This window comes from Mirounga leonina, unplaced genomic scaffold (genome assembly GCF_011800145.1).
Source record: "Mirounga leonina isolate KUSES-001 unplaced genomic scaffold, KU_Mleo_1.0 Mir_366, whole genome shotgun sequence".
In the NCBI taxonomy this organism is placed as follows: Eukaryota; Metazoa; Chordata; class Mammalia; order Carnivora; family Phocidae; genus Mirounga; species Mirounga leonina.
In genome coordinates, this window is record NW_023270709.1 from 27,419,027 (window position 1) to 27,440,162 (window position 21,136).

Genomic DNA, 21,136 nt, shown 5'->3' on the forward strand with positions numbered 1-21,136 from the left:
ACGGCCCTTCCCTGGTCGGAGCTGGGGCGCACGCGGTCCTTCCCGGGACAGAGCGGGGGCGCGCACAGCACAACCCAGCGGGGGTCGGCGGGGTAGGGGGAGGGCGGCCCTTCGCGGGCAGAGCCGGGGCGCGCACAGCACAACCCAGCCGGCGGGGAAGGTTGCGCACAGCCCTTCCCGGGGCAGAGCGGGGGTGCGCACCCCTTGCGGGCCCCGCTCCTGCAGCTCGGGCCGCGGCCTCGGCAACTCCCTGACACCAGCGTCCCCTCGCGGAGACAGACGGAGAAACATCGCTAGTCACTTTCCGGCCAATTTCAGGTTTCCCTCGCTTCCGGGGAGACTCTTACTTCAAACGGCGTTTAATTCGGGCCTTCTTAAGGCAGTCCAGGTGGGATGGAGCTTCCTTTCGGCCGAGATTTCCTCAGGACAAGGGTGGTCTTGAATTCAGATTTGTTTTCCCAGACTTCACGTGAAGGAGGAGGGAGCCCAGAGACAGGAGCCAGACCGCAGGCTACCTGTTCCTCTTAAACCCCCCAGGAATACTCTAGATCCGAGAAAAGTGAAACGTGATTATTCCTTTCGGGCTTTTACCCTCCTAGATCTTCGTCATCCCAAGGAGATGCTGCCATCTTCAAAAGATGCTGTATTCTCCCAAAAAGCAGTTTTCTTGCAAATTTTCTGACTGCAACCCAGAATCAGAAATACATTTTAAATCACAACTCAATACAGTATGCAAACAAATATGTGTCTATATAGAGAGTATATCCAACTGAATCTATCTATCTATCTAGAGAGAGAAACCGAACTCCACCAAACAATATTTTACTACATGGGATTTATTCTGATATTTTCTATTCCTATTCTATTTCATTTCTTAAAATACCAGTCTTGACTTTTTTTTAAATATTGACTTTACGCTCATTCACTTCTGAGACACAAGATGGATTGAAAAACACTGTCACCTATATAATGGTATTAGAAATGGCTTATCCCTCAGATGTTGGCGGGGATGCAGAGAAAGGGGAACCCTCCTACACTGTTGGTGGGAATGCAAGCTGGTGCAGCCACTCTGGAAAACAGTATGGAGGTTCCTCAAAAAGTTGAAAATAGAGCTACCATACGATCCAGCAATTGCACTACTGGGTATTTACCCCAAAGATACAAATGTAGTGATCTGAAGGGGCACGTGCATCCCGATGTTTATGGCAGCAATGTCCACAATAGCCAAACTGTGGAAAGAGCCAAGATGTCCATCGACAGATGAATGGATAAAGAAGATGTGGTGTATATATATACAATGGAATATTATGCAGCCATCAAAAGGAATGAGCTCTTGCCATTTGCAACGATGTGGATGGAACTGGAGGGTATTATGCTGAGCGAAATAAGTCAAACAGAGAAAGACATGTATCATCTGACCTCACTGATATGAGGAATTCTTAATCTCAGGAAACAAACTGAGGGTTGCTGGAGTGGTGGGGGGTTGGAGGGATGGGGTGGCTGGGTGATAGACACTGGGGAGGGTATGTGCTCTGGTAAGCACTGTGAATTGTGCAAGACTTTTGAATCTCAGATCTGTACCTCTGAAACAAATAATGCAATATATGTTAAGAAAAAAAAAATAGCAGGAGGGGAAGAATGAAGGGGGGAAATCAGAGGGGGAGACGAACCATGAGAGACGATGGACTCTGAAAAACAAACTGAGGGTTCTCGATGGGAGGGGGGTAGGGGGATGGGTTAGCCTGGTGATGGGTATTAAAGAGGGCACGTTCTGCATGGAACACTGGGTGTTATGCACAAACAATGAATCATGGAACACTTCATCTAAAACTAATGATGTAATGTATGGTGATTAACATGACAATAAAAAAAAAGAAATGGCTTGTCCCTCTGGGGTCAGATAATAGAGTGGAAGACAGTGACCTTTTCCTGAGGGTGGGACCAGCAGTCAAAGAGTTAAGGAAAAGGTTCCAGTTCCCCCAGCTTTTCTTTTTTTTATATATATGTTTAATCATTTTGCTTTTTTTTTTTTTTAAGATTTTATTTATTTATTTGACAGAGAGAGACACAGCGAGAGAGAGAACACCAGCAGGGGGAGCGGGAGAGGGAGAAGCAGACTCCCCGCCGAGCAGGGAGCCCGATGCGGGGCTCGATCCTAGGACCCTGGGATCATGACCTGAGCCGAAGGCAGACGCTTAACGACTGAGCCACCCAGGCGCCCCCCAGTTTTTCTTTTTGGTATTGACAGTGAACATGTTAACTCTGAGCCTCTGTATTCTCTATGCCTCCCTGTGTGTTTATTCCTGCAGTGGGTGAAGGAATACTACACATTCTAGAGAAGTCCTCTGTGATTCAGGTTTTCCCACCTCTGTCCTACATTTGTCCTACATTTGTCTTCCCCTTCATCTGCTGAAGGATTCTTGCATCCAACCTATTGTTCTGATGGTTCCCACTACTTGGAGAATTCTCACCTCATATCTCTATAGGATTTACCCCCCCCACACACACACACCTTCTTCAAGCTTTTGTTCAAATGGCAGGACCAATAAATCCAAAGGCTTTGGAGAGATGCCCCCTGCCCTCCATTTTCTGTGAATACCTCAAAGATCCTTGGATATTAAGTTCCCCTTACATTTTTCCTAGGATGAGTAATTCTCACCTTCCATTGCTGTGTGTGTGTATAGTTCTATCGTTCTGTTATTTTGTTGTATGTGCAGATTTGTGTCACCACCACTGCAACCAAGATACAAAGCCATTGCATTACCACAAAGATCTCTCATGCTCTCTCTCTATACTTATACCCACCCACCACTCCCCACCATCCTTAACTCCTGGTCCCCACCAATCTGTTTTTCATCTCTGTGATGTCATTTTGAGACTGATATATATGTGAGATCAAAAAGTATGTGACCTTTCGGGGCGCCTGGGTGGCTCAGTCGTTAAGTGTCTGCCTTCGGCTCAGGTCATGATCCCAGAGTCCTGGGATCAAGTCCCACATCGGGCTCCCTGCTCTGCGGGGAGCCTGCTTCTCCTTCTCCCCCTCCCCCTGCTGGTGTTCCCTCTCTCACTGTGTCTCTCTGTCAAATAAATAAATAAATAAAATCTTAAAAAAAAAAAAAAGTATGTGACCTTTTAAGATTGGCTTTTTTTCATCTAGCACAGTGCCCGTGTGGCTTTTTTTCATCTAGCACAGTGCCCGTGAGATCTATCTAAATTATTGCATGTATCAGTAGTTCATTCATGTTTTTTACTGCTGAGCTGTATGCCATAGAATAGATGTACCACAGTTGGGTTAAGCAGTCACCCACTGAGAAACCCGTTGGTTGTTTCCAGTTTGCGCAATTAGAAATAAGGCTTCTCTGAAGAATAGTGTACGGTTTTTGTGTGGACCTAAGTTTTCATGGTTCTGGGATAGATACCTGGGAATGGAAATCCTGGATTGTATAGTGAGTGTTATGTGTCGTTTCTTTAAGAAACTGCCAAACTGCTTTCCCATCTCCCACTCCCATCAGCCATGCGTGACAGATGGAGGGTCTCTGTGTCCTTGCCAGCGAAAGGCAGCATCAGATAAAATTTGTTCCTTTAACGCTTCTAACAGATGTGCCGTGATACCTCATCATGGTCTTAATTCACATTTCCTACACGACTAGTGATATTGAACATCTTTTCATGGGCCGTTTGCATATCCTCTTTGGTGAAATGTCTCTTCATGTCTTTTGCCCATTTTCTAATTGATTGTTGTTTTAATGTTGAGTTTTGAGGATTCTTTGTATATTCTAGATATGAGTCTTTTGCCAGATATGTGGTTTGCAAACATTTCCTCCCATCTGTAACTTACCTTTTTATCCTCTTAAAAAGGTCCTTTGCAGAGCAAAAGCTTTTAGTTTTAATGAAATTCATTGGGTCAAATTTGTCTTTTATGGGTGTTTTTGGTGTCATGTCTAAAAATCTCCAAGCCTGAGGTCCTCCAAATTTTCTTATTTTTCTCCTAAAAGTTTTATACGTTTATGTTTTACTTTCAATCTTTCATTTCCAGTTAATTTTTTAATACAGTGGAGTTTAGGTTGAGATTAGTGCTTTTTTTTTTTTGGCCTAAGGATGTCAAATTTCTCCAACGCCATTTTTTAAAAAAAAAAAAAACTAAGACTTTCCTTCCTCTACTAAATTGCTTTCATACTTTTGTCAAAAATAACTTAGCTGTACTTGTATGCAGTGATTTATGGGTCTTCTGTGCTGTCTCGGTGGCTTATGTATCTAGCCCTCTGCCAATAACGTGCAGTCTTTAGTACCGTGGCTGTCAACTGTCTTGAAATAATAAGAGTGATTTCTTCCACTTTATTTCTCTTTTTCTCAAAATTTGTTTTAGTTATTCTAACTCATTTGCCTTTCCATATAAATTTTAGAATGGTCATGTTCATATCTACAAAGATAACTCACTGGATTTTGATAGAAATTATGTCAAACCTGTATATAACTTTGAGAAGACTTGACATGTCCGAGTCTTCCAATCAATGGACACAGAATATCTCTCTATTTATTTAGGCCCTTGATTTCTTTCATCAGCCTTTTGCAGTTTTGTATTTTGCAGCATGTCCATGTTCTGGTAGATTTGCATCTAAGTTATTTTTTTAAGTGATGTAAGTGATACTGTATTTTAGTTCTGGTGCCCACATGTTTATTGCTAGTGTCTAGAAATACAGTTGATTTTTGTATTTTGATCTTGTATTTTGTGACTTTGCTGAACATACATATTTGTTCTGGGAGGGGTTTGTTTTTAGATTCCTTGGGATTTTCTATGTAAACCATCATATCATCTTCAAAGGGAATGGGAAGTATAATCCTAAGACAGAGAGGGAGGGGGAAATGTGTGTTTCTAGAGAAAAATACAATCCACTGAGCAGTCAACTGCCCCATCAATTCACAATTGGCCAGAATTGTGGAAATGAACGGCAAAGTGTCCCTGTGTTTCTGGGGAGGATGAGTATTTCACCTAAGACCTTACTGCAGTATCTGTCAAGTAACGCAGCACCATTTGCCTTATATTAGAATGTGACATCACCAGGACTTGGCAGAGAGCTCTCCCCATCTGCCAAGTAGCTCAGTTGTGAGTGTGAACGACGGAAAATCTAAAGGTCCTGGGTTTTGACACAGTGAACACTTTACTCAATATATATAATTTCCAGTTCCTTTTCTAAAACACCCTAGCCTAGAGGGATAGCTTTCTTATACTCCTTGGACTGTGCTCCTGGGGAAATCTCTATTAAAAAGCACTAAAGTCATCTTCTGCTTGGAAGAGAATAGCAAATCTCAGCTACTTTGGTTAAGGTTGAAGGTAACTGACTTTTTGGTGTTTTCTCACTCTAGACAGGTAAAAGTCAAAGTGGAACCCAAATCTCCTTCCCCGAAGGACAAAACCTCGGGGCCCTCAGACCCAGGGAAAGCAAGGACCACATTGCCTGGACAGGGACTTGAACCCTGGACCCTCAGATTAAAAGTCTGATGCTCTACCAACTGAGCTACCCAGGCTCTGGGAAAATTGTCTTATCCATACACATAAATAGGATGAAGCTTAATAGTGTGGTCCATTCATTCTTGCATTCAGGAAAGGCAACTGAGCAGGTGTTTAACCTCTATAGTCAATTCACCCAGCACTTGTTTATGTTTTCTGTAGGTAGGTAGAGAAGGAATGTAAATGGCATCAAGAAAACAATCCTTATTTGGGTACACTTGTAGAAAGGGAAAATAAACAAAAGAAACCAACAGATTGCTCCCAATAAATATTTATGGAATGTTTAGTGAAATCTGTCAGCTCTTATTTACTGGGCACCAAGAAATAACCAAAAAGGACACAAAGAGGAACAAAGAAACAATAAAAATATAAATAGTAAAAAACAAGAGAAGGAAAAAACAGCAACCAATGGAGAACAATGGTAAGAATCTGCCAAGTTTGGTAACATCTACCAATCTTTTTTTTGGTGCAAGAAAAATCAAGTCATTAAAAAGGAGGGGAAATGTCTGGTGACTGTGAGCGGCCCTACGGTGTGCACTTCCCTGATGTTCTTAACCCCTAAAAGAATTTTGGCAACTTGGCTGTTCCCTCTCACAATTTTTCACTGGACATGTAGCATTTTTCTTCATATGTTCAAATTCTTCTGAAGGGTCTTGTGACTTGTATCCAAGGAAATCTAAAAAGTTTAGTAACTTAACACTTAGCAATATCCCTTGAGAGAGAGAGGGAGACAGAGACAGAGACCCCTTCTTTAATCTTCTGTGGAAGATTTTACATTGATCTTTATCTCCTTGAAATCGTTATTTCCATTCTGGGTCTCCCATAGATTTTTTTTTTATCCCAATACCATCATTTTGTATCTAGTCTTTCTTGATCTTCCTACCATACTTCTAGGTACCAAATACAAGTATAAACATGGAAATCTGACGTTATTTCCTGTGACCCCAAATCTATATTAAAAATACTTCTTGTGGATTGGGTTATATTTGCATCTACTTATAGCGCAAAATAATAGATCATTTGAAAACCCCCTGCACTGGAAGATGTAATGGATGTGAATGTGGAATTTGTTATCCCCCCACTTAGAGCCCCCCAGTGAAATCCTGTAAGAGACCACCTCAACTGAAGGAGGCATCTCTGACTCAGTATTTCCAATCGTTCCCACTCTGGGAATCCGCAAGGAGAGCGTTTTCACAAATCCAGGACAATGTGCCACAGTCAGACGAGTCTTCGTTTACAGAAATGTCTTAATCTACCAGCAGAAGGGCGAGATTTTTCCGAGGAGGGTGAGAACGTGGGACTTAGAGCTGTACTTCCCTGGCAGACTGATTCTCAGAAGGCGAATTTTCTGTGGCCATATTTAACCAAATATGGAAGCTCCAGGGGTAGACTTAGTTCAGCTGTTTGGATACAGCTCAGCAGGAGTTGCTGGTAAAACTCACAGTCCGGGATGGCTTCGAATCTCGGGCCCGCCGCGGCGCCAGCGCCTACGAGCGGATGCGTCCCCGTCGACGCGCAATCCCGGGGGCACGATTCGTTTTTCCCACATGCAGACGGTTTCACTTCTTGCGCCGCGTCTTTCCCTCGTCCTTGCCCCTCTTCTCAGCTCTTCCAGCCCGGTGCCCTTGAGCAGCAGGTGCTTCCCCGGCTCCTCCAAGGGCGTGCCTTCCCGATCCGCCCAGGGCGCAGCGGCCGAGCCCGCCTGCCCGAGGCTTGTGCGGCCCCGGGAGGAGCCGCAAGGGAGGCGGGGGCGCGGGGAGGAGCCGGGGGCTGCGGCCTCGGGGCGCGAAGGTCGCCACCAGCTGCCGTCGAAGAGCGGTCGCCAAGAGGCTCTTCTTCTGTCCGCAAGGCCGCCAGACTTCCAGAATTCCGTTCCCGGCTGGGCAGGTTTGGATCCGTTTCGACAAGGACCCGGAGTCCCTGTGTTTGCGCGGGCTTGGGTTTTGCGGGCTGATCCGCGGGCTCAGGCCCTCGGCAGCCTGTCCACCGGGGCTGCGGGGGCGGCTGCCCGAGCGCGGGGGCCCAGCAACCACCCGCCGCGCGCCCCGCGAGGACTTCGCGCCGCGCACGGGGGCTGGAGGCCACCTAAGTGGAGCCCCCGCAACCGGGTTCTAAACCTCTCGGCTGCCACCTGCAGTCCTCGGACCGGAGAGCGTGACCGCGGCGCGGGGGCGCACAGGGACCGTGGGAGTCCTGTTGCCTCGTGTCCCCTCGAGCTCTTCCACCTCGCAGGGCCGCTACCCTCGAATTCCTGCCCCTTTCTCCATTTGTCATGCCCTGCTTGCTCTTGGGATCTCAGTTCGGACGCTACCCGTTACCTCCTTCTGGAAGCTTTTGCTGACTCCTCAGGACTGGTTTTTGAGGCTCCTGGAATATACCCAGGATTCCTCCACAGGCATTTTATACCCAGCATTGTCAAAACCCGAACTCCCCGTTTTTCCCCAACCTGGCTCCTCGCCCATCTTCCCCATCCCTACAAGCAGCTGCTCCAGCTGTGGCTGCTCTTTGGCTCGGATCCTACATCCCATCTCGCAGCTCCACTCTCAAAATGTATCCATTACCCAACCTTTTCTTCCTCCTTCCGTTGCGGTCACACTCGAAATCTACCATCACCTCTTGCCTGGATGTTTGCAGTAGACTCTTCAGTGCTCTCCCTGTTTCTATTTCTCTTTGCCCCCCTCCTGTCTATGCTAAACAAAGAATTAGTGCACAACTCTCCCAGGGCTCCCCTCTGGTTCCAGGATGAAAGCTGAAGGGCTTCTAGTGACCCCTGCAGCCATCCCCTGCTCACTCTTCCCCCTCCCTGGGCCCCCCTTCCCCAGCCGCACAGCCTCCTGCTCATCCTCAGACAGTCGGGGGCAAGTCTGGTCTGCCCCAGCCTCAGGCCTTTGTCCTCTCTTGTGTGCTCTGCCTGGAAACTCTCCCCCCTGCCCCCCAAATATGTGCCTAACTCATTTCTTCCTGTCCTTTAGGGTTTTGCTCAAATATCAACCTCTCAGTGAAATCTTACCTGTTCAACACATTTAAAATTTCAAAACACTTTTTAAGGAGTCATCCCTATTATCTTCCTGCTTTATTTTTTATTAGTACTTATATATTTTTCATTCGTCTGAATTTCCCATTAGAACGCAAATTCCATGAAGACAGAGATTTTTGCCCATTTTGCTCACAGCTATCGTCCCGGCGTCTGGAGGAAGACATGTCGTATGGCAGCTCCCCACTGACCGTTTGTTAAGTAAAGGCCGAATGAATGGCCTGCCACCTACACAGGAAACACTCAGTAAAGGAGTCTTCTGCAGGAGGACGTGTAAGCAAATTTCGAGAGTTTAACCCTGAACAGGGACAGGAATGGGCTTTTCATAGGTAAAGTGTTCCAGATTCTGTTTCTACCGCTCCTGGTCGGGTGCATAAGCCCGGGCGGCTAACCGTGGGTCCTCTGCCTAGTCCCGTGGTCTGGCATCTAGCCAGTGCCCATGCAGGACTTAAAGCTCGCCTGGCACTGAGCACCTGAGACTCCAGTCCCATCTGCATTAGTTCTTCTCCTTCCCAAAGCTTTAGGCTGCCCAGGAATAAACCCTGACTCCTGAGCCACTGGTGCCTAAGCTTGAGGATATAATGCATGCGGCTCAAAGGCGTGGGAAACCGTTCTAAGGAAGACACACATTCCTGTAAGTCTTCTGAATACAGCTTTGAGAGGTTTTACTCATTTGCTTGTTTGGCATTTTGAAATAGTAGTGGACTCACAGAGTTCAAAATGATTATACACTGATGTTTCCCTGGTCACCTACCTACCTGGTTCCTACTTTGTCCCCCATCCTCCATTGGTTCTACTGTTCTTCATTTCTTACCTATCCTTCTGGAATTTATCCACTTTCCTGTAAATATATTCATTTGTTCTGGGCCTTGCTTTTGATACTTCACAATATAGGTTGGAAATCTTTACATGTTCAAACAGAGGAAGCTTCCTTGTCTCTCTTTGTTCTGTTTTATATTTTTATTGTGAAATATAACACACAGGGCAGTAAATAAAATCTACACCTGCAGCTTAACAAGTAATCACAAAGTGAACATCTAACCATCACTCGGGATGGTGATCAGGGCCTTGTTGGCACCCAGGAAGCTGTGTGTGTCCCTTCCCTTTAAACCTCTGTCCTCCATGTTTTCCTTACGCCCCCAGAAAAACTCAGTCCTGACTTTTACAGTAACTGTGTATTTACATTTTTTTAAAAAGATTTTATTTATTTATACCGACTGAGCCACCCAGGCGCCCTGTATTTACATTCTTAATACATTTCACCATGTACATATATATCCCTAAACAATACAGCCTAATTTTGTCTGGTTTTGAAACTTATGTAAGCATCATCAGACTAAATGCTTCCTTTGTATCTTCCTCTCACAAAATTATGTTTGTAAGGTTCATCCATATTGTTTTCTGTAGCTCTGATCTGTTGCCAACTGCTGAATAGCATTCGACACTGTTTATCCGAGTTAGTGCAAATGTTCACTCCAGTTGTTTCCGATTCTTGGCTCAACAGACACCACCACTGTGAAAATTCTCCTACAGACCCTCCTGTTGAACACGCACACGTGTTTCTCTTGGGTAGAGACCTAGGATAATAGGGTATGTACATCTTTAACTTACTAAAGTCCAGCTGACTTCCACAGTATTTCTATCAGTTTAGACGCTCAACAGTAGTGATGAACGTTATTACTTAGCATCCTTGCCAATAATTAGTACTTCTTGTCTTTTTAATTTTAGCTATTTTGGTGGAAGATCAGTAGCATCTAATTACAGGGTTGGTTTGCATTTTCCTTATTTCTAATAAGGTTGCTTGCTGTAGTTGTTTTAAAGTATGCCCACAGGGGCGCCTGGGTGGCTCAGTTGTTAAGCGTCTGCCTTCGACTCAGGTCGATCCCAGGGTCCTGGGATCGAGTCCCACATCGGGCTCCCTGCTCAGTGGGGAGTCTGCTTCTCCCTCTGACCCTCCCCCCTCTCATGTGCTCTCTCTCTCTCTCAAATAAATAAATAAAATCTTAAAAAAAATAAAAAAATAATAAAGTAGGTCCACAAACTCTGTGGCACTCCTGTCATCAGAAGGTGGTCCAAATACCCTCTCCTCGCCCGGGGGCCATACTGACTGGCTTCTAACAAGCAGAGCGAAGCAGAAGAGACACTGGTGACATCTCAGCCCAAACATTTCCGGCCGGTCTCCTGTTCTGTCTCATGGACGTCACGGGCATAGAAGTTCTTTCTATATTCTGTATTTTCGTGCTAGTCCTGTGTAGGATATTTATGTTGCAAATATCTTCTCCCGTTTTGTGACTTAGACTCATCCTTTCATAGTGCCTTTTGATGAACAAGTTCTTCATTTCACTTATTCTTAAAATAATCTGTAAATTTAATCTCATTAAATTTATCCATTTTTCCTGTTTAGTGCTGTTGTGTCTTGTTCCTTATTCCTATCCAAAAATCTGCAGTATATTTATTTATATTCTCTTCTAAATGCTTTATACTTTTGCCTTTTACATTTCAGCATTAATGTACCTGGAATTCGTTTCTATGTAGGGTGTATTATTTTTCCATATAGATATCTAATTATGCCAGCACAATTTATTGAAAAGTCCTGCCTTTCCATACTCTTCTGTATCCCATTTATTAAGTATAACACGTGCTCCTTTTTTGTTCCATTGGTCCATTTGTCTGTCTTTGCACAAATACCACCCTGTCTGAGTTGATAAGGTTTTAGATGAAGTTTGGTTTGTTTGTTTGTTTTGAGGTAAAACTGGTATATAACATTAGTTTCAGGTGCACTGCATAATAATTTGATATTTGCGTACCATACAAAGTTTTCGCCACACTAAGTCTAGTTACCCTGCCTCATCATACAGTCGATGCCTTTCCCCTGTCCTCCAACCCCCTCCCCTCTGACAACTACCAGACCTATGAGATTCCTCCTGCGTGTGTCTGCCCCCCGGAGGTGGGGTTTCGGTGCAACTGCATCTCTGCCTCTGCCACCCTCTGCGATGGCCTTTTTAACCCCTTGGTGTGGGCAGAGTTGTTCGGCTCTATCTCACTTCTTTTTCCATGGGTATCATTACTTTGGCTTCCAGGTAAGCTGGACGGAAACAAATGTTCCAGTTTCTCGGACAGATCTGAGTGGCGAGCACATGAGCACGCAACAGCTACAAACCTTCCCCTGGCTTGAAGCTGGATTTAGATTTCCTTTGTAATGTGTTTGCTCTGGGGCTCTCTCTACTCGCCTTCGGGCTCAGATCTGGGCACATCGCTCGGAAAGAAAGGCCTGCTCAAAGTTAATGAATTAAGAAATTAGCTCAGTTCCCCGTTTTGGATGGGGGGCAATCTCGCACATGCTGACCATGGCCTGCACCTTCTGAGAGCGTACCTGGCCTACACTTTCAGCTCTCTACTTCCCGTTATTGAGCTACTCTACTGGGACATCTAAGCTGCCCGCCGACCTTCCAGACTGAATTCATGGTCCATGAGCTTACGAAACCAGGCATTTTCTATTGCAATTTAACTGATGAGGGACACGATCACCCTAAGATCTCTGCTGGCTGTTTATTACCATTCTCCCCTTTCAAACTATGTCTGCCTTTGCTCCTTCTCTGGAGCATGAGGTCGTATGACCCATTTATGGTCAATGGGATAGGAGTAAAATAATGCACAGAACGTCCAGGTCACACCCCTACTGGAAAAGAGATGTCTTTACATTTCTACTAGCTTGAAAAGGGACAAGCTGCCTGGACGTCAGACAGAAACACGCATCAAAGATGGTGGAGTGACATGACTGAGAGCCTGTGTTCTGACATCTTGGCATTCCCCTGCCCAGGTAAGCCTGGGTTGCTTATGTCCACAGTCAGAATGACCACTGCTCTGGGCCTGTTATAAGAGATACCCATAATCCTAATGGAAGCAACCTCTTTGAATACAGAGTCAAACCTGGCTGCTAAGGGGTCAATAAAGAAAATCAACTATGTATAACAATTAACCTCAGTATGTTAAAACTCTCAGGTAAAGAGAAAATGGAAGCAGTGACCTTACATTTATAAAAACGAATGGGTTTCTATTGTAAACAGAGACAGGAAATTGATATTTAGCAGAGACCAAAGTGAATGAGTGATTCAGGAAGTGAGCAGTTATCTCCACAGCAAGCTATGGAAGAAAATGCCAGAATAACTATGTGTGAAAGTCCGGTATCCATAACTGAAATCCAGTGGCAACTTGCTGGAGAAGATTGACGATGTCAAGTTAAAAAAATCCCAGGATAGGGGCGCCTGGGTGGCTCAGTCATTGGGCGTCTGCCTTCGGCTCAGGTCATGATCCCAGGGTCCTGGGATGGAGCCCCGCATCTGGCTCCCAGCTTGGCGGGAAGCCTGCTTCTTCCCCTTCCACTCCCCCTGCTTGTGTTCTGCTCTCGTTCTCCTCTGTGTCAAATAAATAAATAAATAAATAATAAATAAAATCAATCCCAGGATAGTGGTGTTAAGTATAGACATTAGAAATTATTGTGGAGAACCATATCCTATTCAAAAATAGCTATATGAAGAAAAAAAAGGACTGCTGTACAGTATAATTTTTTGTTTTATTATAATCACTATACATTTTTATTTGTTTTAATTAGTTTTATTTTTTTTTAAGTTTTTATTTACTTATTTGACAGAGAGAGACGAAGTGAGAGAAGGAGCATAAGCAGGGGGAGCGGCAGGCAGAGGGAGGAGCAGACTTCCGCTGAGCAGGGAGCCCGGTGCGGGGCTCGATCCCAGGACCCTGAGACCATGACCTGAGCTGAAAGCAGATGCTTAACCAACTGAGCCACCCAGGCACCCCTAGTTTTAAATATATATATTTTAAAAAGTAAGTATGGTTGTATATTCATGGATGGAACAAAACAGAGTTCGAAGAGCCATCCTGCAAATGAGATAAAGCACGTGTGTTCATCATGGTCTTGTTACTACAGCGCACTTCCTCAGTCAGTAAAGATGTACTGAGCATCTACTCTATTTCTACTTCTACTTAGCTTCTGTGAAGTTATAAAACTCTGAGGTATGGAACCTATCTTTAAGGTGATTACTGAACATCAAGGAACCACTAAGTACTAAAGTCCATGTGAATAAATGCTACAGAAATTCAAAGAAGGAAGAAATGAGTGCTGGGGCGCCTGGGTGGCTCAGTCGTTAAGTGTCTGCCTTCAGCTCAGGTCATAGGATGGAGTCCCACATGGGGCTCCCTGCTCAGCAGGGACCCTGCTTCTCCCTCTCCCTCTGCCGCTCCCCCTGCTTGTGTTCTCTCTGTCAAATAAATAAATAAATAATCTTAAAAAAAAAAAGAAGAGATGAGTGCTGAAAGCAGCTGATGAAGGTGAATCATCATCATCACCATCATCATCATCATCCAAGACTATGTATGTGCTAAACCATAAAAGGAAGTTTGAGAGGCAGAAATTAGGAAGGTAAATAAGGAGGGTATCCTGATTGCAGTTAGCATATGGTCAAAGTGTTGGGAAGTAGGAGAGAAAGTGGGAACTGCCTGGCTGAAATGTATCTCAAAGGGAGAGTGGTGTTTGCTGTAAGGGGAAACAGGCTGAGAAAGCAACAACAAAAAAGTCATAAAGTAGCAGCTTTATGATAGTCTCTTACACTTGTGCTCATAGTTTTTAAATCCATTGCATAATTCGCTAAAGTAGGCTCCTTTTCCAAAACCATTAAATTTGTTTAGTTATCAAATGCTTTTAAAAAATAGTTTGATTATAAAACAATGCATAGGCATTACAGAAAATTTGGAAAAGATTAACTGGTCAACTTAAAATCACAGGTTTCTGAGATAAATCTTCATATTTTCAGGCTACTATCTCTGTAATCACAGGACAAAGACAAGAGACCAACAGACTTTTCTAGGTGAATGGGATCTCAAGTTTTATTCTCATTCATGTGGTCTTTACATGTTTAAGGTATGGAAACAACAAATGCATTTTCCAATTTCATCTTTTCTTGGTAACCTGCTCAAGACTTTAGAACTGTTTTCTAGTTCCTTTTCACCTGGGACATGATAGTGACCAATTCAACTTAATAGAGAAAATGTATATTGCAACATTAAATTTGGGTGGATTCTAGGTAAGCCAGCCTTTACCAACAATTTGATTCACTCTTTTTGAGGATTTATCAAACACCATATTCTTAATCAAGACCCCAACCTTCCTACTGCAATAATTAGCATAATTTATACTATTTTATGTCTCAATCTCCTTGAATACTCATGGTATGTTTAATTTTGGAGGACCAATACAAAGGTAATAAATAGCATGTAGTCTATATCTTTATTGAATTCCTCATAACTACTACATCCTCACATTGTAAATCAGACCTGTTGTAGAATAAATAAGTCACAATTTGAGAGTCACATCTATAAAAACATGCATTGGTAATAAATAAAATAAATGTGGATCTTAAAGATCAATTAATCAGGCCTTCCAATTTTTTAGGTGAGTAAATTAAGGCATGAAGAGGTAAAGTGACTTACCCTAAAGTAAGTAATAGAACTAGTTGGTAATAGAGCTGAGATTGGAACCCAGGACCTTTAAAACCCAGAGATGTGTGCCTCCCACTAAACAATGTGGCCACTCTAATTAACAGTTTTCATGATCCTCCTTCTGTTTCCCTGGGAAGGGTCTCCACAGTAGCCAGACCCTCAAGGCATTCAGAGGATTTCTCTCCAGTGCAAGATTTTTCATGTCGAATAGAAGAGTTTTGTCTAAATGTTTTCCTACACTCAGTATGTATATTTGGTTTCTCCCCACTATGAATTTTCTGGTGTTTTGTAAGATATGTGCTCTGGCTGAAGGCTTTTCCACATTCATTACATTTGTAGAGTTTCTCTTCAGTATGAATTTTCTGATGTTTTTTAAGGTCCGTCCTCCGGCTAAAGGCTCTGCTACATTTACTGCACTCATGAAGTTTCTCTCCAGTATGAATGATTTGATGTTGAATAAGGCCTGAGCAGTAACTAAAGGCTTTTCCACATTCACTGCATTTACAGGATCTTTCACTAAAATGAGTTTTCTGGTGATTTGTAAGGCTTGCATTCTGACTGAAGGCTTTTCCACATACGTTACATTTATAGGGATTCTCTCCAGCGTGAGTTCTCTGATGTTGAATAAGTGCTGACCTATCACTAAAGACTTTTCCACAGTCATTGCATTTATAGAGCTTCTCTCCAGTATGAATTCTCTGATGTTGAATAAGAGCTGAACAGAAACTGAAAGCTTTCCCACAATGATTACATTCATAGGGCTTCTCTCCAGTGTGAGTTCTCTGATGCTGAATATGCCCTGAGCGGTCGCTGAAAGCTTTCCCACATTCATTACATTTGTAGGGTTTTTCTCCAGTATGAACCCTCATGTGTTGTGTAAGGAATGAACTCTGGGTGAAAGTTTTCTCACATTCATTACATTTATATGGTTTATCACCTGTATGACTTCTCTGATGTTGAGCAAGGTATGTCCTTCTGCTAAAGGTTTTTCCACATTCCTTACATTCATAGGGCTTCTCTCCAGTATGAGTTCTCTGATGTCGAATAAGAGCTGAGTAGTTACCAAAGGCCTTCCCACATTCATTACACTCATAGGGCTTCTCTCCAGTGTGAATTCTTTGATGCTGAATAAGGGCTGAACAATCACTAAAGGCATTCCCACATTCACTGCATTTGTATGGTTTCTCTCCAGTATGTGTTCTCTGATGTTGAATGAGATCTGAACAGTAACTGAAAGCTTTCCCACAGTTACTACATTCGTAAGGTTTCTCCCCAGTGTGGATGATATGATGTCGAATAAGAGCTGAATGATCACTGAAAGCTTTTCCACAGTCATTACATTCATAGGGCTTTTCTCCCGTATGAATTCTCTGATGTTGAGTACGATGTGCACTCTGACTGAAGGTTTTACCACATTCATTGCATTCATAAGGCTTCTCTCCAGTATGAATTCTCTGATGGAGAGTAAGATGCGTGCTCTGGCTAAAAGCCTTTCCGCATTCCAGACACTTATAGGGCTTCTCACCCGTGTGAATTCTTTGATGCTGAGTAAGGTATGTGCTACGACTGAATGTCTTGCTACATTCAGTACATTCATATGGTCTCTCCCCACTATGAATTCTCTGATGTTGCATAAGGACTGAGCAATAACTGAAGGCCTTCTCACATTCATTGCATTTGTAGGGCCTTTCTCCTGTATGAGTCTTCTGATGGTTTGTTAGGTGGGAACTCTGGTTAAATCCCTTTCCACATACATTACATTTATAGGGTCGCTCTCCAGTATGAGTCCTTTCATGTTGAACAAGAGCAGTGTGGTCTCTGAAGGTTTTCCCACATCCACCACATTTACGAGGTTTCTTTCCACCACACTTCCTTTGTATAATTAACTCTGAGTTTTGTTTGAAGATTTTTCCATGTGTACCATGTTCATGAAAACACTCTTGTATAAGATCACTCTGTTCTGAAACTATTGATTGTAGAGTGAAAACTTTTCCAAATTCATTAGATTCTGTATCTCCTTCTTTGGCAGGAACTTCCATACAGGTGACTTTATCGTGTCCCAGATACTTCTCCTGGTTTAAGTGCTGATTCTTAAACTGTTCTCTAGACTTCCAGGTATCTCCCAGTAGAGACTTTCTCTTTTTAAATTCTTCTGTGTTTATTCCTCGGGATGGGCCTTCTTTGAAAATGTCCTGCAGCTCTACTGTTGATTTCTCGGCTTTAGGTCCAGACTTGCCATCTAAAAGACATAAAAATACAAATCCACTGTGTCCAAAGCTGGAAGAAGAGAAGGTGTTCTGTGAGGAATGGGGTAACGAAATTGTAATACTGAGAATATACAATACGGGGGATATAAATGTAACCTAGTAATCCAGGGAGGGGTTAGCTGGAAATGCTAGTGGTGTGAAAGAGTCTGATTTAAAACAAAGTAATCAAAGAGAATGGAACAGACATTGTCGGGAGAGAAGGTGATTTGGGAAAAGGCTAAATTGTAGAGATTAGAAAAAACATGAAGATGAGCTGGTATTAAGAAAGGAAACTATTATCCTAAAGCCCATTAAGAGCTCTTTAAATGTCTCTTTAAAAAAACCTTTTCTTTTGGGGCACCTGGCTGGCTCAGTCAGTGGAATGTGCAACTCTTGATCTCGGGGTTGTGAGTTCGAGCCCCATGTTGGGTGTAGAGATTACATAAAAATAAGATCTTTGAAAAAAAAACCAAACTCTTCTTTTAAATTTGGTTTCTTGACTTCCACAAAGCAATACCTTTACCTACTCCCTCTTTGTTGAATAACTGCTGCTGACATTATTGCTTTACATTTAATGAAAGAAGAGCAGAAACCAGGTCTAAAGAAAAAAAAGGTTGAAAAGGGAGAAATTTACTTTTTTGAAATGAAAAATAATTCTCACGGCTTTCCAATGATACGTATTTCTTTTTTACTTTCGGTCATGGACAGAAAAGATAAGAAACACTAAGCATAGAGGACAAAAGAGAGATGACCCTTCTTTTTGCATATCAGCATATCTAGAAGTTGTCTTTAACTATGGGTTCATACTTAAGATTGAGTTACTAATATGTTGATTGAAAGTTAAGTGTTTGTGTGTAAGGACATAAGGAACGGGTTTCACTGCAGGATTACTGGGCAGGGGCCTGGCTGTTTCATTAGATGACCCCCCAAACGTTGGCACCTATAGCATTTTATTTTGGGCTGATTAGTTTCCCCAGAATGAAATCCTTCGACCTTGTACTTGGGGAGGAGGTGGTATGTGGAAGCCTGACTGCCCATCTTCTGAGTCAACTGAAAGGAAGAACTGGGGGGAGGGTCTCTCTATTCAGTGAGTAGATTTTTTTTTAAGATTTTTATTTTATTTATTTGAGAGAGTGAAAGCAAGAGAGATCACAGAGGGAGAGGGAGAAGCAGATTTGCCGCTGAGTGGAGAGCCCCATGTGGGGCTCGATCCCAGGACCCCGGGATCATGACCTGAGCCGAAGGCAGAAGCTTAACTGACTGAGCCACCCAGGTGCCCCAGTGAGTAGATTTTTTTAAAACATTTTGTTTATTTCTTTAGAGAGAGCATGAGCAGGAGGAGGGGCAGAGGGAGAGAGAGAATCCTCAAGCAGATTCCCTGCTGAGCTCAGAGCCTGAAACTGGGCTCGATATCACCACCCTGAGATCATGACCTGAGCCAAAATCAAGAATCAGCCTCTTAATTGACTGAACCACCCAGGTGCCTCAGTAAGTAGTAGATTTTCACTTAAACATCTGTTTTCGGTGTGAACCCCAGATCATAGCATGTAATAAGCAAACATTAAACATGAGGAATTAATTATTTTATTAACTGTACTTCTAACATTGAACATTCATTCCTCATAAATGCTTCTCCTGCCCCCAAAGCCTTTCTTGCCTTCCTTATTTTGCCCAACTAATTCTTGACCATATTTTAGAGCCCCACTCAAATTACACTAGTCCCGGGGAGCCTGGTGGCTCAGTCATTAGGCGTCTGCCTTCGGCTCAGGTCATGATCCCAGGGTCCTGGGATCGAGCCCTACAACGGGATCCCTGCTTGGCGGGAAGCCTGCTTCTCCCTCTCCCACTCCTCCCTGCTTGTGTTCCCTCTCTCGCTGTGTCTCTCTCTGTCAAATAAATAAATAAAATCTTTTTAAAAAAAAAAATTACACTAGTCCCATGGACATTCCTAACTCTCGTTTTCCTGATCTCCCACAGTATTTACTGTACTGTTTTAACTTCTGATTTTAGTCCTTAAAAGCAGTGCCTTATACTGTTTATCCATTATGTTGTGTGTGCATATGTGTGTCTCCAGAGTTAGCATTTCATGCCTTAGAGGAAGGAAACTTGAATGACTTTTGTGGGTGTGGAGTTAATACTTAGTGAGTTTATGCCAAGCTGACTCACCATATTGGCATAGTTAATCCTCCTAACAAGCCTGGGAAGTGGAAAACGGAATCTTTACTTTGGGAGAGGTTCAGGGTGTTGAAATCACTTGCCTCAAGTTACACACAAGCTCGAATTCCAGAGTCCAGGGTTCATCTCTACTGCCCTAGGAAGCAGATGGAGCAGATGCTAAAGATTAAAGACAGAAAATCCTGAGTTTTAATCCCAGCTTTCTACTGACTATCTGTGTGACATCAGGGGAAGCCCCCCATTTGGCCTCTTTCCAATCCTCAATATTACTTATAGCATGATTTTTTTTTTCAACTCCTTAAATTCTTCTCAAACTTTTTAGATACAGGTCCTTCATGTTTTGATCCATTGCCAACCCAGCCTCACCATTTGTCACTCTCACACATGCCTTATATCCAACCACACTGTGTTTACTTCCTAGACATTTATCAAATTTCTCACGTCTCCCGGCATGTGTTGATCTTTTATCTAGAACTCCCCTTCTGCCACCTACTGTCTGCTGAGCTACTTCCAGCTCACTCTTCAGGACTCAGTTCTAACATCATCTACTCTAAGCTCCTTATCTATATTCTCATTGCCTCTATAATAATAAAATAATTCCTATAAATAATAACAGCTGATACTTAATCATGCTTAGAACCATCACTGTTCTAAGTACTTTACATGTATTTAATCACTTAATCCCTTACTGGAACTCCAGGAGGTAGAAGCTATTCTTATCTTCATTTTATGAGTGAGGAAAAGGGGCATAAAACTGTACAGTCCCACGCAGTGACCTCCAGCCACGTGACTGCCGAGCACTAGAAATATGCCTGCATCAAACTCAGCTGTGCTGCAACTGTAAAATACATACCAGATTTTGAAGACTCAAGAGAAAAAGGGAAAATATCTCAGTAATAAAGTTTTCTTTTGATTAATCGTTAAAATGTTCTAGGCATATGGGATTGGATAAAAATATTCTTAAAATTAATTTTACCTCTTTTTCATTACTTTTCTCGAGCATGACTAATAGAAAATTTAAAATTACACATGTGGGTTGCATTTTAGTTCCACTGGTCCATGCTGGCTTCAGGACATGAAGACATTTGTGCAAGGCTGCAGAGCTAGTACGTGGCAGAGACAGGATTAAACCCAGCCTCAGAGCCCCCTCTTCACCACTGCTCCCATGCTGAGTCTGCACTACCCCATCACAGCACTCACCAGTGTCTTTACTAACCTCTGAGCTTCCGGAGATTAGAGACTAGAGTCTTTAACCTCTGAGCCCTCAGCTCCTGGCACAGCGTCTGGTACACAGAGTATGCCTGATGAATGTCTGGTGAGTGGACAGATGCTTGTGGTCTTCTTCTGAGAATGCCGCAATGACAGCAGGGTTTTTACTTTTTTAAGATTTATTTATTTTAGAGAGAGAAAGAGAGAGAGCAGGGGGAGGAGCAGAGGGAGAGAATCTTCAAGCAGGCTCCCCGCTGAGTACGGAGCACAACATGGGGCTCGATCCCGTGACCCATGAGATCACAGCCTGAACTGAAACCAAGAGTCCAACACTCAACCGACTGAGCCACCCAGGCGCCCTGACAGCAGTTTTTCAAGATTAGTCTGCCCACCCTTTTTTTTTTTTTTGCACCTAAACCCTGGAAATTATTTAAAGAAAAAGGTAAG

At 43.2% G+C, this 21,136-nt stretch overlaps 3 protein-coding genes and 1 non-coding gene across 9 annotated transcripts in view; 1 reads left to right on the forward strand and 3 right to left on the reverse strand.

Moving 5' to 3' along the window:
- The window catches only part of POM121L2 (POM121 transmembrane nucleoporin like 2), a 24,523-nt gene extending 17,465 nt beyond the window's left edge, over positions 1–7,058 (reverse strand). The window contains exon 1 of the mRNA XM_035030455.1: positions 6,952–7,058. Coding sequence (XP_034886346.1) covers positions 6,952–7,058 — 107 coding nt within the window. The remainder of the gene's footprint in view (positions 1–6,951) is intronic.
- Positions 1–21,136, forward strand: part of LOC117997523 (histone H2B type 1-C/E/F/G/I) — an 881,166-nt gene that overhangs the window by 507,204 nt on the left and 352,826 nt on the right. The window lies entirely within an intron of this gene.
- Positions 5,454–5,526, reverse strand: TRNAK-UUU. The gene has a single exon. It is a non-coding gene; the product is annotated as a tRNA-Lys (tRNA).
- Positions 13,971–21,136, reverse strand: part of LOC117997495 (zinc finger protein 883-like) — a 53,084-nt gene continuing 45,918 nt past the window's right edge. For 2 of the 6 annotated variants that reach the window (XM_034985823.1, XM_034985824.1), the window contains one exon: positions 13,971–17,298. In XM_034985823.1, the coding sequence (XP_034841714.1) occupies positions 15,167–17,098 (1,932 nt within the window). In that variant the 5' untranslated portion in view covers positions 17,099–17,298 and the 3' untranslated portion in view covers positions 13,971–15,166. The other 4 variants (XM_034985821.1, XM_034985820.1, XM_034985819.1 and 1 more) reach the window with 4 other exon arrangements.